Source organism: Silene latifolia, chromosome X (assembly GCF_048544455.1).
Source record: "Silene latifolia isolate original U9 population chromosome X, ASM4854445v1, whole genome shotgun sequence".
Lineage (NCBI taxonomy): Eukaryota > Viridiplantae > Streptophyta > Magnoliopsida > Caryophyllales > Caryophyllaceae > Silene > Silene latifolia.
In genome coordinates this window covers 289,418,298-289,436,324 of record NC_133537.1, presented here as the reverse complement: position 1 = coordinate 289,436,324, position 18,027 = coordinate 289,418,298, and the positions used below count along the sequence as shown (strand labels likewise).

Below are 18,027 nucleotides of genomic sequence, written 5' to 3'. Positions count from 1 at the left end.
CCTACACTATCCATTGGACACAAAATGTGAGGAAGAAGCACCTTGAGCTGACACATTCTTCTTAGATGGAGACACAAGTGTCTCCTTATAAGAAAAAGCTCCAAAATTTTCAGTACTATATCCACCACCACTCCTTTCCTGTCTATGCATTTTGACCAGTCTTTTTGAAGGCATAACAAAGCCTCCTGCACCCTAGTAGCTGGTTCAGTGCCTGACTGTCTTAACCCCATTCTCGAATGGGAGCAACCTCCACAGCTGGTTTTGTCAACACAGGTTTCCAGACCCTCTTGATAATTTGAGCCCCTTGCTTCTTGAGATCACCTCTCTTGCAGTGTTCCTGATCATGGCCCATACCCTTACACTTAATACATCTAATCGGTTTCCATTCATACTCCACTTCCACCCCAGATCCACGATCCTTTCTCATCTTTGAACTCCACTTTCCCAGGTAATTTTTGGTCCACCTCCATTTCTACCATCACCCTGGCATACCCCAACCTCGTTCTCTCCTCTGTGGCACCATCACTTTTTACATACTTACCTACTAGGCTTGCAATTTTTGGTAAGCCCTTCCCCCAGAATTTCAGAGGAAGGCTATGTAATCTGATCCAGGCTGGCACAGTTTTCACATCCTCTTTTTTCATCTCCAGATCTTTCACCCACTCCTTGACAATCAATGGCTTGTTGTCAAACATGTAGTAGCCTGATTGTAGCACCTTATTCTTCATTTCCATTGTCTTGAACCTTACTAAAAAGATCCCATTATGCATGAAGGAAATCTTATCAATGTTAAATTTCGTCCATATACGCCTGATGAAGCCCTCAATGATCTTCCATGGAGGATTAGCACCAAGAATAAAGCATACCACGGCTTGACTCCAAAGATTTACCTCCTCCACGACATCTTCTTCCTCTAATTGTAGCATTTCAGTCTCCTTTATCTGTGGACTCTGCTCATCATCCAATTTTGCATCGCTTTCCACCTCTTTTCCACCCTCTCTTCATCCTCTGTTCTCTCCTCCTGCGTTTGGACACCACAGTCTCCTCATCATCCTCCTCTTCTCTTTCGGACTCTTCTTCATCCTCGCCTTCAATAACTAGTTCAGGGATACCAATTAGTTCATTCATGTTTTTGGTCTTCTCCCCCTCAACACCATCAACAGATGGTCCATGACAATTTTCATTAGGGTTTTGGGTCACTTCCAACGCTTCTCCATTCGTGTTTTCCTCATTCGTCTCTTGAGTATGCATAGTTGAGGACGTATCAGATTGTGATGCAGGGATACTCCGTCCTCTTAAAGTCATCTCCCTTTGTCTCTGTAGATTTGACTTCCTTGCCATGAGCATGGGAGTCAAAACTCAAAAGCTACGTAGCCTTCAGTCGTCGCTCATCTCGTCTCTCTAGGGTTTGTTTTTTCCGTTTTAATCTTTTTCCTTGAGTGCTGTTTTATTTTAACTTCAATCTAATCTTTGTTTCTCTACTTTAATTCCTTGTTCTATAATTGTTACTTTATTTTTATCATTATTAGTATATGCTTCTTCCTTATAATCGCTTTACTATGTCTTCCCTTAGCATATTCATGATTATTGTTATTGTTATTAATTCCAAAAGCATGAGTAGCTAAACCCCTCTATGTTGTGAATAGACTAGATGATTAATTGTGAGAATCTGTGACCATAGCAATATAACTGTAATATGTTTAGTTGAGTGCATGCTTCTAAATAACTTTAATCTGGTTAAATTCGCTCCTAGATCGGAAGATTGGAGAGAACAGACCTGCTATGAACAGTAGACTACCTAATGAGGGCGAAAGTTAAGTTAGTAGTAGTTTAGGGTGGATAGATGTGGACATGGCCCACCTGCAGGCCCGGTTCGATCTGCGGGGGTGCATCGGTCTTTTGAAAGCCACACTCGGCGGCGTAAAAATGCTTTCCACCGGATCGTTTTAGATCGGTCGGTTTCGTCTCGGTAAGAGTCTCAAAATGATTAGAGATGTTCGGAGTCGCCACCAAGCATTTTTGGGATGCTTGGAACCCGTTCGAAATCCACTTTATACCTCGGTCAAATCGAAGCACAAAGCAGCGTTTGACATAGGTACTAAAGATAAGGAAATCGTCCCTTTTTAGCATCCTATCTCTAGAATGACTCTCGTTCGCCTTGGATAAGGTCGTCCACTATCCAAAGTTTCTGAGTAAGAGGTGAAGGTATGTATTGGGAAGCCCTTTAATCAGACACCCAATCCCGGCCGTGGTAGCGGCCTCTACTGATCGATCTTGGTTGGTTGAATGCAAAAGTTGATAAATCGGTTTAATTGCATGAATGCGCATCCAATAATTTAAACCTAACATGTGAGAGCTTTCTAAGTTGGTTGATTTAATCCAAGTATCAAGTATAAGATGTTGAGTTGGATTTATGGTTGATTTGTATGCAAGACGGAAATTAAACATCCCTTTACCGTATTAGGTTTATGGTGCATAACGTGATCCATTTGTCTTAGTAAAGCATTTTGCAAATATGATTTTGAATGAGCAAATAGTCATCTGATCTGTCCTATATCCGGGCTAACCGGAGTCGGGATCGTCCTGGACTAATGCTGGAAGGGGAACGGACCATGCACCAGGCAGCCATATGAGGCGCGAGCCTGTTGGCGATGCAAGGGGGTCTCCCCTGGTTTTGAAAATGAGAATTGAAAGGCCTGTTTTAGGCGCGGGTCAACCTACGGTGATATACCGTGTTCTAACCTTTTGAAAAACGTTTATAAAACGTATTGAAACATGGGTATTTGACCCGATTTATTGATTTGATGAACGAGACTCGAATAATCATCATTATTTTGATAATATTCGGTGTCGGGTTCGACTTTGACAAACTTGGCATGAATAGTTTTAAAAATGATTATGAACTAATTGTTTTAAGTTCATTTGGATATAATTAGTCGATATTCATCATCGTACCCGGGTTAAAATCCGGCATGGTATCTGGTGACTAGTATGTTTGTTTTGAAAATGTAAAGAAATGATGAAAGGCTTTAAAATACCTCCCAAAAATGAAATAAAAGGCTTTAAAATACCTTTTAAATGTTATTAACCAAATATTATCACCGAAACACGGATTTAACCGTCATGGTATGAGGAACCAAGGGTGAAAAATGTTTTTTGGTTAAAAACAAATGAAATAAAATAAAAAAGGTTTAAAAATATTTGAAATGGTAAAAATCGATTACAAATATGAAAATGGATTAAAGGGGAAAGACGAGAACAAACACGGTTGAGTTCTGACCTGGACACCCCATTGAGGCGCGGGCAAACCGGCGAACCAAGGGGCTTCTGTCTCAGGCAAAAAATCAGTTGTGGCTCGTTTATTCCATGTTTTGGTTCATGTTATGCATGTTTTAGCATGTTATAGTCATGAAACAAATAAAAACATGATGAAAGAAGGGTTTTTACACCCTCATACTTACATGCTTGATTATGGCGACTGACCGACGTAAGTGTAAAAACTCGTTTGGTCGGAAACAACTCGGTTTAAAACCGTTTTGGTAAGTAAAAAGAGTGTTTTAAGATTAGTGACGGTGTAGTGGTCGAAGTGGTCGGTCAAGTGATTTAATGCACGATGACGGTACCAAACAATGTGTAAGGCTTGTATTTACGATCGGTAGGTCGTAAATACGCGTCGGATTGTGACTTAAGAAGTCGAGTTGAGAATTTTAAGGGAGAAAAGAGGGGGCGGACACTCGCGTAAGTTCTCAAATGGGGGCATTTGAGGGGTATTTATAGGAAAATGAGTGGTTGTGTGAGTTTTGAGCGACGTGGCTACCTGGGCTGCTTAAAGAGGCGCGAGCCACGTCGCGGGTCTTCGAGTTGTCTTGTCACTTTCACACAAGAGCAATCATGATTTGCTCTATCCTAGGATTTGTAGTCATATGTTTGGTACTTGACCATTCATAAATCCGGGAATTCTTAGCATAGAAGGTTTGAAATGGTTTGTTTTTTGTGGTTGATTCGGTTTGACTCATTGTTGGAGTCGGGATTTGAATTTTTGTGTCGGTTTTTGGTCCGGTGTCGGTTTTGACTCTAGTTAGTGTCATTGCGACCCCGTCGTCGTACATTAAACACTCTTGGTATTTTTGAAATGTTTTGAAATGTTTAATTTTCGAAATCGTTTTAAGTTTTCCGACGTAAAGTTGTACACAAACTGTCGATCAAACGCCGCGATTCCAAAGCATGTTATAGTCCGATAATCATCGGGTGTTTGTTAGTCTCAATGAGATCTTTGGTATCTACAGAGCCCCCACTTTGACTAAGGCTTGGACAGGGCGAAAGTCAAAGTAGAGCCCCCAGGTCAATCGAAGATTACAACCTGGAGACCCAACCGACGTCGAGGCGGCTCGAAAGGATTCGGGCCAAGGACCTGCTGTAATGATCCATAAAAACAGAAAAAAAATAAATTTGAATTATTATAATAATATAATATAATATAAAAAAGAAACAATTAGAAGAATCCTAAACATTTCCACTAGCTTAGTCATTCTCCAATATCAATTCATTGTTCATTATTCTCATACTCTTACCTCACAAAAAGAAAAAAATAAAATTAAGGATTACAAAAGGGAACCTACGACTAAATCGCTGAAAGCTACCATCGTCCTAATCTTCGTCGCCAAACGGATGTATGATTTCTTTCCTCTGTTTCATTTTAGTTTATGCTTGTTTAAATCAACAAAATTATGAAATTGCTTGTGTGTAATTAATTTGGCCACTCCTTGTTTTCTTGTTTTGTTTTTCTTTGTTTCATCTTCATTTTATGTCGATTTAGAGTGTTGGGTCATTCATTTGCAAGGTAAATAGCTATAATTGCTCTAAGTAGTGATCCTTGGTGATGAGGGTTATCTAGAAAATTGTATACTGTGTTAATAAATTGTGAAGTTTTAAGTTATTAATTAATGAGAATTTCATATTATGTCAATTCAATCCCAGAAATATAAGTTATTAGATGAGTTTCATAAGTTCAAGGAATCATGGTATAAACATCAATTAAATTGTTAGTACGTAATTGGTTGTAATCAATTTGTATTTGCTACTTTGAATGCTTCTCGGATGATGCGAGGCTGATTTGTTTGTTGATCGTCACGGGTCATATTTTGTTGATTATTGAAATAATGTGATGTGAACATGGCTGAGGTGAATAATTACTGATGTATGTATACATATAAAAATTTGTAGACGCAGAGTTTATAGAAGAGGCTCTTTGAAAAGTTGTGTGGCCGCTATTCAGGTAAGAGGATTAAACTATTTTTATTTGAGTATTGGAGATATTCATCCGTAGTAATCCGTAATTATTCGCTCATTTTAATATATTATTGTTGGAGCTTGTGTCCTCCACAAATTAGTGTGATAACATTTGTAAATCTCTTACAGGTTCACAAGGGTATACTTCGTATATTTAATCAGTTGATTAACGTTTACCTAATAACGGTTGGCTTGCTAGAAAGTTTGACGTTATTATCATACAGATTTATGGCGGATCAACCTGGTCCTAAAGGTCACACCTATAGGATGTGTTTGAGAGATGTGATTATAGAAATATGATCACATTGATGCCTAATATGACTAAACAGTTAGTCAATGTGTTGATAAGACAATTATTTAATGAAGATTAAATAATATTAGTTGAGATTTAATTAATCACAATTCGTAAATTGAATATAATAAGTTATATTTAATTAAATGTATGTAATGTTAGCTTGGACGAATTAATCTGTTAATTCGTAATTAAATGTAATCGGTTATATTTAATATCAATAAGATGAATGTGTCATAGTGGTAATAGTGATGGTACACAAACCAAGAGGTCATGGGTTCGATCCTCACTAGATGACAATTTAACACATTTTATACATTTTTGGAATAACCAAAATAAGGATATAATACTCCTTATTTCGGTTATATGGCCCGAAAATAAGGAAGAAAATATCTACCCTATTACTAACCTAATTCACGGTTTAAGTAGGTTAGAGGGAGAAAATATCTACCCTCTCATCAGTAAAAAAAAAAAACACAAAAACCTAAATTTTTACAGAAAATTTTGGATCGATTCTAGCACAATCAAAGGGCATATCTCATATCGTCTTGGGTGCAAGTGATAGGCGAATATCTACTTTGATATTGTTCTTAGGCCGTATTTGCTAGGACCGAAGGTTAATTCTGAATCCTTTACTTTTGTTTATGTATTTTATTTTATGACTAGTGATCGTCTTCATTAAATTCGTTATGATCCTTTAATTTTAAGAGAAGTATACAGATTATTTCCCACAAGTGGTATCAGAGCATTGGGCCACGAATTTTAATTTTGATGATTTTCATAAAATTGTATGTAAACTTTTTAGGGTTTCGAAAAGAAAAAAAAAAAAATAGGGCACGGCTGAAATTTTTTTGTTAATGCCGAATAAAAAAAAAATTTTGCAGCCGGTGTTTGTTCCTTTTTTTTTATGCGAGATTTCCATTTTTATTTTTCATAATGTTGTTTTAATCAGTTAAAATTATCATATGAAGAATTGGTAGATGTTTGATTTAATGCAGATTAAGTTAAAACATAAATGGAATCGTCATGTTTGATTTAATGCAGATTAAGTTAAAATTAAAAAGGGGCATTAGGGTTCTATTTTTTTAAACCGTGAAATTTTTTTTTATTTTGCTTCGCGGTTACTGTTCACAGTAGCCAAAAAAAAAAAAATTTTTTGGTTTTTACAGAAAAACCGCAAGAAGAAAGATATTAAAACGGGCTGTTTTTGTTGTTTTGTCTATTCAGCCGAGCAAGATATTAAAAAAAAAATGTTTTTTTTTCGTCACTGTTACTGTTCACGTGCTGGATAGAATAAAAAAAAAATATTGTTTTTTTTTTTTTCGTTTTAAGCTGTAAAACCGAGATAGTTTTTTTTTATTTATTTTTGGTTGTTTCGGTTTTTTTCACCAAGATAAATTTTAAAGAAATTTTTGTTTTGTTTTGGCCAATTAGTTATTGTGAAACGGTTCACAATTAAAAGATACCGAATTATTTTAAAGCAGTTTAAAATTTTGACGGATTGAATTCATATTACAAGTTTAATATGGATTAAGAATGAAATTAATGTGATTAATTGAGGAATTGTCACTTAATTTTTTTTAAATAGGTGGTTTGGATAAATTAATCAACATAATTAAGGAATTGTGTCATGTATGTTTAATTTTTTTTTTAGTTGATGCATTTTAATTTTGTTGAATGAATCGATTGAATGAATTTAATTTACGTATTTTGGCAATTTGTAATACTTAGTGTGGCATTTGTCAAATTATGTTTTCGTAATGAAGGAAACATGACTTTTTATGTAATTATGAGATCTCGAATCTCCCTTTTTCCTTTAGTTTTGGGTTTTGAAATTAGAATGTAATAAATAGGTTTATTATGTAAATTTTATTTATTGTAATTTTCAAAAGAAGACTAAAGATGGAGATTGGAGCTCACTACCGCTACATGGATCAAGATGGAACATCAAGACAAGCTTCTCGGGTCCAAGGATGGATTCCAAACTTGTATTTATTGTTCATTTTGATAGGATAGGCCACACTAGGACTTTTACTGTTTTTACGTTTTCATTCTTATTGCTTTTCATTCACCTGTTAGTTTATGCATCATTTTCAGCCTAAAACCAAACCACCTACTACTAAAATACATGAAAATTGACTCATATAGGTTGTATGTTAGTTTTCATGGACATACAGATGTCACAGACTTATTAAGCCATCACCTTAGTTTATTCATTCTCGCATGCTAGACATTAGTTCACTTAAAATGAATTAAAATAAAGATGATGGGATCTTCCTCTAAAACGGAAATTGAGATTAGTCTTTATAAGGGCAAACAACTATGAATTCCTTCTTCGTCGGTAGGCATAATATGACCCCTTCTACGTTGGGTAAGTAGTTGTGTTGACTTAGTTTACCTCAACATCATAGTCCGAAGAGTTTCTCGTGATTATGATGGACTAAAGATAGAATTTACAGAAATTTATCGACCAAGAATTCTAACGGTAGAATTAGCTAAAAGGTTAGCTTATCAATTTACAGAGAATTGAGTCTTGAGATCATTTATATAATGCTTGAGGGAGGTCAATTGTATAAATGTTTTGAGTCTTCGCGTTATGACATTAGTTCATTAGACTTAAAATCAAAACGATGCACATGCTTATTATTTTTATTCTTCTTTTCGCAGTGTAGAACACGATTATTTTTCATAATACTCAAGTTAAACGAAATGGCCGGAAATAACGCAATCCCAATGCCTAGTGCCACACTTGATCGTGAGTCCTGGCTTAAAATTTTTATGGACCGGATGAATCGGTTCACACGTCCCAAAAACGACGGTCCAACTTTATGCGACCGGGAGGCGGCACTACGGAATGCTTGCCATTGCTTTGCGGTAAGCTCAAGTACTTAATTGAGCCAATACCTGTCAACCCAGGCCCCAATGCAAGAGTCAACGAGTCACTCGCTTATAGTGATTTCGTTATGGAAGCGGTGCGATAAAGAACGTACTCATCTTTGCAATGGAAACCAATTTGCAGAGACGCTTCATTGCCCAAAGTGCAAACAAGATTTTCACCACGCTCACTAACGAGTTCTCAAAAGCACCGAGAATCGTTACATATGAGCATACCTGTCGCTTCTTTGATGCGAAACTCCAAAAGGGCCAACCTGTTAGCCCACACATTCTTCACATGATTGAGAATGTCGAAAAGTCGAGGCACTCGAATTGTAAAATCGGTGAGAGCATTGTCATTGACCAAATGCTTCATTCTCTTCACGATGGTTTTGCCCTTTTCAGGGCAAACTACTACATGAATCACTTGAAAAAGAGTCCTCATGAGCTACACTCCTTCTCGTACAGGCCAGAGAAGGATATGAAATTGAGTGGGAGCATGAAGCAGGATGTTCTCACGATTTCCAACAAGAGTAAAGGTAAGGGCAAAGCTCATGGCGACCTAGCTGTAGGTAAGCCAAAGTTTAAGAAGCCAGAAACAAGAAGAGTGCGCTGGTGAGACTAGTGGCTCACTGGGCAAGGCAAAGAGCAAGGGCGGTGACATAGAGTGCCACCATTGTCACAAGACTGGACATTGGAGGAGGAACTGTCCCGTCTACCGTGAGGACATCAAAGCGCAGCGCGCGCTCCTGTTGGTATGTCATCTTATATTCATATGATTGAGATTAACCATGCAAGTTTCGGAACTTGGTTACTAGATACTTGGTTGTGGTTCTCATCTCATGTAATCATTTGCGGGGCCTAAAGAACATCATACCTCTCGAAAAAGGTGATGTGGACTGCGTGTCGGGAATGGAGCACGAGTTGCTGCTTGTCTCGAAGGGAACATATGTAATCCAACTCCCTAGTGGTTTTGAGTTATTTTTAAATAACTCACACTATGTACCAGTTTGTCTAAGAACATTATTTCTGTTTCCGTACTTGCTAAAGACGGTTTTGCATTTTCAATAAAGGATAATAGCTGTATTTTCTCTTTCAATGAAATGATTTATGGAAAAGCAGTTTCCATGAATGGAATTTATATCTTAGACCAAACCACGGAAGTATTACACGTGAATAATAAGAAAATAAAGGTTGGTGACAAAGATCAAACCTATCTATGGCATTGTCGAATGGGACACATAAATGAGAAACGCGTGAAGAAACTCGTCGATAATGGGACTATTCCCGCATTCGATTTTTCTACATATGGCACGTGTGAATCATGTCTCATTGGCAAGATGACTCGAATTTCCTTCAAAGGTGTAGGAATGCGCGCTAGTGACCTATTAGGACTCATACATACTGATGTTTGTGGACCTATGTCAATTACCCCTAGAGATGTCTATAGATATTTTATCACTTTCACGGACGATTTAAGTAGATACGGATATGTCTACTTAATGAAGCATAAAAGTGAGTCCTTTGAGAAATTCAAGGAATACCAAAACAGTACGAACCAACTGGGTAGAAAGGTTAAAGCACTCCGTTCGGATCGGGGTGGCGAATATCTTTCAAATGAGTTTGATCAACACCAAAGACGTGGAATCGTTTTGCAATTAACTCCACCTGGAACACCTCAATTGAATGGTGTGTCCGAACGGAGAAATCGAACCTTACTTGATATGGTTCAATCCATGATGAGTCACACCGTAGTGCCGATTCATTATGGGGTTTTGCTCTTTTTGTCACCGCTGCTCTTATACTTAACCGAAGTCCGTCTAAAGTCAAGTCGAGAAGACTCCATATGAAATGTGGAAGGGAACGGTCCCTAACTTGTCATTTATTCGGGTTTGGGGCTGCGAGGATTATGTCAAGTGGAGACACGAGGATAAGCTCGGCCCGCGATCGGTCAAGACATACTTTATAGGTTATCCAAAAGGAACATTTGGTCATTACTTCTATTCGCCTACCGAACATCGAGTTTTTGTTGCGGCTAGTGCGACGTTCTTAGAGAAAGAATTTTTCGAGAACAAGACGAGTAATAGAACCTTCGAGCTGTCGGAGATTCTAGAACCAACGACCGAGGAACAGATGGAGGAAGTTGTTCCTCCAACTGATGATACGGTTAATATTCCTGAGGAATCTAGGAGGTCGGGTAGAGTCTCTCATCCTCCGGACAGATACATTGGTATGGTCGAGGAGAATGACGTTTTACTCCTAGAGAGTAATGAACCCGTTACCTATAAAGGTGTTATGACCTGTTCCGACTCAAAGCTATGGCTCGAAGCCATGCAATCCGAGATGGACTCCATGTTTGAGAATGACGTATGGGATCTAGTTGATTTACCTAATAAGGTAAAACCTCTAAAGTGCAAATGGCTTTACAAAATAAAGTGTTCTGTAGACGCGCAACCAGATACCTATAAGGCACGACTTGTGGCAAAAGGTTTCACTCAAGTGCACGGATTGCATTATGATGAGATTTTTGCATCTGTAGTCATGCTACGTTCCATTCGGATAATCTTAGCGATAGCCGCATTTCATGATTATGAAATATGGCAAATGGATGTAAAAACCGCCTTCTTAAACGGTTATTTGGAGGAAGAGTTGTACATGGTGCAACCCGAAGGTTTCATAGATCCTGAACATCCTAAGAAAGTATGCAAGCTTAAGCGTTCCATTTATGGACTTAAGCAAGCTTCTCAGAGTTGGAATCATCGTTTCGACCAGGTGATAAAAGAGTATGGTTTCACTCGATCGGTCGAAGAACCATGCTTATACATCAAGTCGAGTGGGAGCAAGATTGTATTCTTGATATTGTATGTCGATGACATACTCTTGATTGGGAATGACATTCCTCTCCTATCTTCGGTTAAAGAATGGTTGAAGAACCATTTCCAGATGAAAGATCTGGGTGAGGCACAACGCATTTTGGGAATCCGTATCTATCGAGATAGATCACGATGGACGTTATCACTTAGTCAGGAGTCTTATTTGGATAAGATTCTTGAGAAGTTCAGCATGACCAACTCCAAGTAGGGGAACCTTCCAATGACGACTGGGATGCAGTTGAGCAAGTCTCAGTCACCCACGACGCCTGAAGGGATTGAGCGAATGAGTCGTGTTCCTTATGCATCTGCAATAGGATCGATCATGTATGCCATGATATGCACACGTCCAAACGTGACATATGCATTGAGTATGACGAGTCGGTACCAAAAGACTCTAGGTGAAACACACTGGATAGCTGTTAAAAACATCCTCAAGTACCTACGGAGGACTAAGGATAGGGTATTGACTTATGGAGGCGATACTAAGCTATGCGCACCTCGATTCGCAGATGCTAGCTTCCAAACGGATCGAGATGACTCAAAATCTCGGTCCGGGTTCGTCTTCACTCTTAATGGTCTTTGCGGTCAATGGAAGAGTTCCAAACAGTGTTTGTAGCATATTCTACTACTGAATCCGAGTACTATGCCGCTTCGGAGGCAGCAAAGGAAGCGATATGGATGCGTCAATTCTTACAAGGACTTACAGTAGTTCCTAGTTCGAATGACCCGATCACCATCTATTGTGACAATAGAAGTGCCATCTTTCTGGCTAAGGAGCCAAAGTCTAGCAACAAATCTAGACATGTACATCGGAAAGCTCACTTGATCCGTGATTACGTGGAGCAAGAGGATATAGTGATAGACAAGATTGCGACGGATGATAACATCGTGGATCCTCTCACTGTTGAATTATGATAAGCATGTAGGGCACGTTAATTCCATGGGAACTAAACGTATTCCTGAGTTGTAGTACTTGATTATGGATTTGATACATTATCTTTTTCATATACTATTTATAACTTCATCGTTTTATTATAATATTTTGTTTTTCATGTGGATTGTACTGACAACATTAAACGCCACAAAGTGAACTGAATTACATTATATTTGTTTTGGTCCGTAATCGCCAATGTGAGCTGATAACTCCGGCTATTATATTGTGCAGTCGATTGATGGTGGGTTCAACGAGCCATAAGTCAAACGGTTGACTCATCGATCACTGATGCGAGATTATAACGATACCTCGTAGGACAACTTTTTGTGACAACGTAATGGATTCCTAAATGTTTAAAAACATTTGGTGCCAGGTCGTGGATAGGACATCCATTGTGTTCCTAGAGTCGATTCTTTTGACTATCGACTGTCTCTTGAGATTAAGGCGCTTTTGGGTGACTTTGGTTTCTTTCTCACGGCCGTGAATCGGAGGCTAAGTAGATTTTTTCTGGGTCATTTCATACGTGCTTACATCTGCAGGATTCGAGTTGAGGAAAATATCCAACCCTTATCGGTATAGTTATTTCTCGGGGCCACTCGAGGAGTAGTAACTGAAATGCATGGCCATGCTCGAATGTTGATTCGTTTATTAGTTAAGTTACTCTCTAGTCGGGGAAACCACTCTTGATAATGATCGCTTGTAAAATACGACCTTTGTGAATACGGATTTGGAAATTGTTTTACATTGAGTGGGAGAAATTTTAGGATATGAGAATCGGTTATCGCACATACACTTGTGAGGACAAGTGGGAGTTTGTTGGAGCTTGTGTCCTCCACAAATTAGTGTGATAACATTTGTAAATCTCTTATAGGTTCACAAGGGTATACTTCGTATATTTAATCAGTTGATTAACGTTTACCTAATAACGGTTGGCTTGCTAGAAAGTTTGACGTTATTATCATACAGATGGCGGTGATCAACTGGTCCCTAAAGGTCACACCTATAGGATGTGTTTGAGAGATGTGATTATAGAAATATGATCACATTGATGCCTAATATGACTAAACAGTTAGTCAATGTGTTGATAAGACAATTATTTAATGAAGATTAAATAATATTAGTTGAGACAATTAATCACAATTCGTAAATTGAATATAATAAGTTATATTTAATTAAATGTATGTAATGTTAGCTTGGACGAATTAATCTGTTAATTCGTAATTAAATGTAATCGGTTATATTTAATATCAATAAGATGAATGTGTCATAGTGGTAATAGTGAGGGTACACAAACCAAGAGGTCATGGGTTCGATCCTCACTAGATGACAATTTAACACATTTTATACATTTTTGGAATAACCAAAATAAGGATATAATACTCCTTATTTCGGTTATATGGCCCGAAAATAAGGAAGAAAATATCTACCCTATTACTAACCTAATTCACGGTTTAAGTAGGTTAGAGGGAGATTATTTCAAAACCTAATTTTTTCTACTCATTCTCTTGCCTCTTCTCATCAGTAAAAATAAACACAAAAACCTAAATTTTTACAGAAAATTTTGGATCGATTCTAGCACAATCAAAGGGCATATCTCATATCGTCTTGGGTGCAAGTGATAGGCGAATATCTACTTTGATATTGTTCTTAGGCCGTATTTGCTAGGAACGAAGATTAATTCTGAATCCTTTACTTTTGTTTATGTATTTTATTTTATGACTAGTGATCGTCTTCATTAAATTCGTTATGATCCTTTAATTTTAAGGGAAGTATACAAAATATTTCCCACAATTATATGTACAAGGTAAGTTGATGAGTTATACTTGAAATAGTTATCTTTAGTTGACTTGATGCTCGGGAAAAAATGGGGAGAGACGTAATAAGAAATCAGGATAAACTATAAATTAAGACTCTATACCTTCCCTATTATTTTGGTTGTAATCCCGTTATATGTCATGTATATTCGCTAAAGTACCTAGCTGAGTGTTAATCTTTATAACTTTGTAAATTAGTGCTAGACTTTTGCTTCATACTTGATCTCATGGATGCTTAGGTGTGGCAGTAATACTCAATCTGTGTTTAAATTTTATACACATCTCTAGGAAGGGAGATTACGAGAGAACGAGTGTTACACCTGCCGTCGGGAAGGGCGACGCCAAGGCAACTCGAGGGTACGAGCCAAGGACCTATCGTCGGGAACAGTTTAGAGTCTGTCGACTATTCGTGCGGGTCGTTTACAGTCCGTTAGACTACGTATGAAGGCTCGCCAGCCATAAGAAGGAGTCATACCTGAGGCATCTTCGGATATGTCCTTGCGCGTATGCGGACAAAGGCTTGCCAGCTGTGGTGCGTATGTGAGGAGGGTTCGCCAGCCGCGATGCGTGGTAAGGCTCGCCAGCCATGGTGCGTACCTGAGGAGGGCTCACCAGCCGCGATACGCGGTAAGGCTCGCCAGCTATGGGGCGTATCTGAGGAGGGCTCGCCAGCCGCGATGCGTGGTAAAGCTCGCCAGCCATGGGGCGTATCTGAGGAGTGCTCGCCAGCCGCGATGCGTAGTAAGGCTCGCCAACCATGGCGCGTATCTGAGGAGGGCTCACCAACCGCGATGCATGGTAAGGCTCGCCAGCCATGGGGCGTATCTGAGGAGTGCTCGCCAGCCGCGATGCGTAGTAAGGCTCGCCAATCATGGGGCGTATCTGAGGAGGGCTCAGCAGCCGCGATGCGTGGTAAGGCTCGCCAGCCATGGGGCGTATCTGAGGAGTGCTCGCCAGCCGCGATGCGTAGTAAGGCTCGCCAGCCATGGGGCGTATCTGAGGAGGGCTTGCCAGCCGCGATGCGTGGTAAGGCTCGCCAGCCATGGGGCGGTCGATTAATGGACCGTGAGAATAGCCGCGTCGGATGGGTTTGTTTTGAAAGTAGCGGACTCATGATGCCGCCGTGAAAATAGTGAATTTTGAATTTCACTATTAATGTTGTCGAAATAAGCGGGTTCCGCGAAGAAGCCCTTTGTTGACATTTGAAGGAATAGTGAATTTGAACTTCCACTACTCGTTTGTTTGAATTTGAAGTGGCGGTTTTAATCGCCGTCTGTTCGAATTTTGAAGGAAATAACAAATTTTGAATTTTGCTATCGCGTTTGGAGTGACGGTTTATGTGCCGCCGTTGACATTTGAAGAAAATAGTGAATTTGGAATCTTCACTATTATTTTTTGAAGTGACGGTTTATGTGCCGCCGTTGACATGTGTGGGAAATAGCTGAATTTAATTTCCAACTATTATTTTGAAAATGACGGTTTTAATTGTCGTCGTTTAAAATTCGAAGAAATAGCGAATTTGAGTATTCAGTATTATTTTGAAGTTGACGGTTTTAATTGCCGTCGTTTGAATTTTGAGGAAATAGTGAATTTTGAATCTTTACTATCATTTCGTTTTTGAAGGGAAAATGGCGGTTTTGATTGCCGTTTGTTTAGAATTTTTGAAGGAAAATAGTGAATTTATATTTTCACTATTTGTTTTTTGTATTTGAGAAAACGACGGTCCTTAAGGTCGTCGATGAAAATTTGAATTTTGTTATGTGGAAATTGGGCCAAAGCCCAAAATTCGCTGAATAGAGCAAGGGGAGGCCTGGTTTAGGCGCGAGCCACCTGGCGAACCAAAGGGGCTTCCCTATTTTCTGTAAAAGACGCGAGGTTTGGCTGCATATCATCCTCACTCATCTTCAACCTTTCGACACAAGAAAACCCAAAAAACGCCATTGTTGGTCCTTTAACTTGCTTTCATTTGCGCCGATATCATCAATGTCATCTCAAGGTACGTATTTCCTCATGAATCCATTTAAATTTGTTGGTCATTTGATAGATTGAATTAGGGCGAAAATTTTACCCTGAAAAATTGATTTGGGCGTTTTTGATTGAGCCCATTTCAAGTGAAATTGATGATTGCATTAGGTTAGAAACCTGTTTAGGAGTATAGGGGTGCTTTTAGTTTGCATTTTGGTCCCCGTTCCTGCTCCCTATGCTCGAAAAACGTGAGTGAGGTGAGAAACCGTCTCACCTCACAATGCCAAGTTTATTTGCTTGGATAGTGGGTCCCACTAGGTTGCATTGTAGTCGGGAAAGACCGTATTTGCCATTGTGGACCTTTGTTGGGTATTGTGGGCAAAATTGGAATTTTTGCCTTTTGTGACGGTCTTATGTCTGACAAAATAAGCGCCTGTTTGGGCTTAAATTGAGTCAGTTTGCCTTGAAATGGACCTTATTGGTAGTTTAGGTCACCTTGAGGTGTGATAAAATCACGTTTGCCTTTCGCGGTCGTTTTTGAATTTTCGACCGGTTTGTGCTCAAATTGGCGTATAAATTGCCTCTTTGAGCCGTAGGAAAATTCCTCATTGCATTGGGAATGTATTTTGGGTTGTTGGCGGACCTTGTGTGGGTCTTGAGATGCCATTTTTGTTTGCTGCGGTTGTTTTGACTCGTCTTTTGCTTGAAAAGAAGGGCGAATCGTTGTTTTTTTTTTTGCGTTTTTGTGAATCGTTTTTTTTGTTTGGTTGGATTTGGGCGGGGTTGCCCTTGCTTTGCTTTGCAGGTTGTTTGTTTGTTCCGGGTTTGCCCGATTTACGCCGTCATAATGCCGAAATTTTGGCTGACGTTTTTTGTTTATTCTTTTGATCGCAGGGTACCATTTGGGACTTACGGGGTCCGTCGTGGAGGCCTTGGAGGAGGAGGACGATCCTGGAGGAGCTGCAGTGACCGAGGAGGCCGCTGGAACCGAGGTGGTAGTAGAGGACGCTTCCGTAGAGGAGGAGAGGCGGCTGACATGGCCGGCTTGTCCTTTTCGTTGTGGCTCATAGACAGGGTGGCTGTTGATTGGGGGTCAACACCGGGTTGGCGCGCTGCATCATGGTTCTTGGCCTTCTTATCATCCGAAGACTGCCAGACACTGTCTTCTTTTTTATCGTGGAGCAAGAACGAGGTGTTACCGTTATGGTAACCACCTCTGCTTCCGTTGTTGCTCCTCTGTCTCTTATGTTGCTCCCTTTCTTTTCTGTTTGAGAAGATAGAGAGTGCTTAGTTCGATAGGTGGCGGATAGCCCCAAGTTCGTTGTCTTAGGCCAGTGTCTGTATGATAGATGGTTGTTTTAGGCCAGTGTGTGTATGATAGATGTCTGTACTAGATCCTGTTTGTACGGTCAGTTATCCGTATCAAACGTGTGTCGATGTATTTTGCGTGAGGCGGTTTGTATATATGTGTTTTTGGATTGTGGTTCATTTGTGATTTTTGGCTCTTTTTTTGTGTTGTGTTTCGGAGGAGCGTTGTCGGCTGTCGATTCTCCTTTTGCTTTGCACCAGTTCCTGCATCGTTAGTGTAGAAAACAGGCAACATATAGCACATATACATAAACGCAAACACGTAAAAGCATTTGTTTGAAAAACAAAAATTAACCAAGATGACTTGAAGTTAAAATTTGAAATTTGAAATGATATGATTTTTGAAAATTCCGTGACAAGTCGTCACTTTAGATAAAGGGAATTAATTTGAAAATTGAACAATTAACTCGTGTCGTGAATTAAATTGCATCGAATGTTGAAATTGATTTATGACTAGAAAAATTCAAACTCAAACCGTCAGGGATGAAATTTTAGAAAATATTTTTACGAGCATATTTGATTTTGAGGTAAAGACTCGAATTTGTGAGTGCTTGAATTTTGGAGGAAAACTGATGTCGTGTTATCAATTTTCGATTTTTATTATGATGGAAAATTGTG

The 18,027-nt window shown here is 39.2% G+C and overlaps 1 protein-coding gene and 1 long non-coding RNA gene across 4 annotated transcripts; one reads left to right on the top strand and one right to left on the bottom strand.

The window, feature by feature from the left end:
- Positions 1-386: 386 nt before the first annotated feature.
- On the bottom strand, positions 387-926 carry LOC141620281 (uncharacterized). Its single transcript, XM_074437197.1, has one exon. The coding sequence runs from the start codon at positions 924-926 to the stop codon at positions 387-389; it is 540 nt and encodes a 179-aa protein (XP_074293298.1).
- A 3,575-nt stretch (positions 927-4,501) lies between these two features.
- Positions 4,502-17,529, top strand: LOC141616855 (uncharacterized). Of its 3 annotated transcripts, XR_012531059.1 has the most exons (4): positions 4,502-4,670; positions 5,224-5,275; positions 6,080-6,197; positions 16,936-17,529. It is a non-coding gene; the product is annotated as an uncharacterized LOC141616855 (long non-coding RNA). The 3 variants fall into 3 exon arrangements; XR_012531058.1 differs by lacking the exon at positions 16,936-17,529 and having other exon boundaries at positions 6,080-8,225; XR_012531060.1 differs by lacking the exons at positions 6,080-6,197; positions 16,936-17,529 and adding an exon at positions 5,419-5,959.
- Positions 17,530-18,027: the final 498 nt, after the last annotated feature.

Excerpts from the sequence above, each read along its gene's own strand:
- LOC141620281 (XM_074437197.1), bottom strand. The coding sequence starts at position 926 with ATGCTACAATTAGAGGAAGAAGATGTCGTGGAGGAGGTAAATCTTTGG.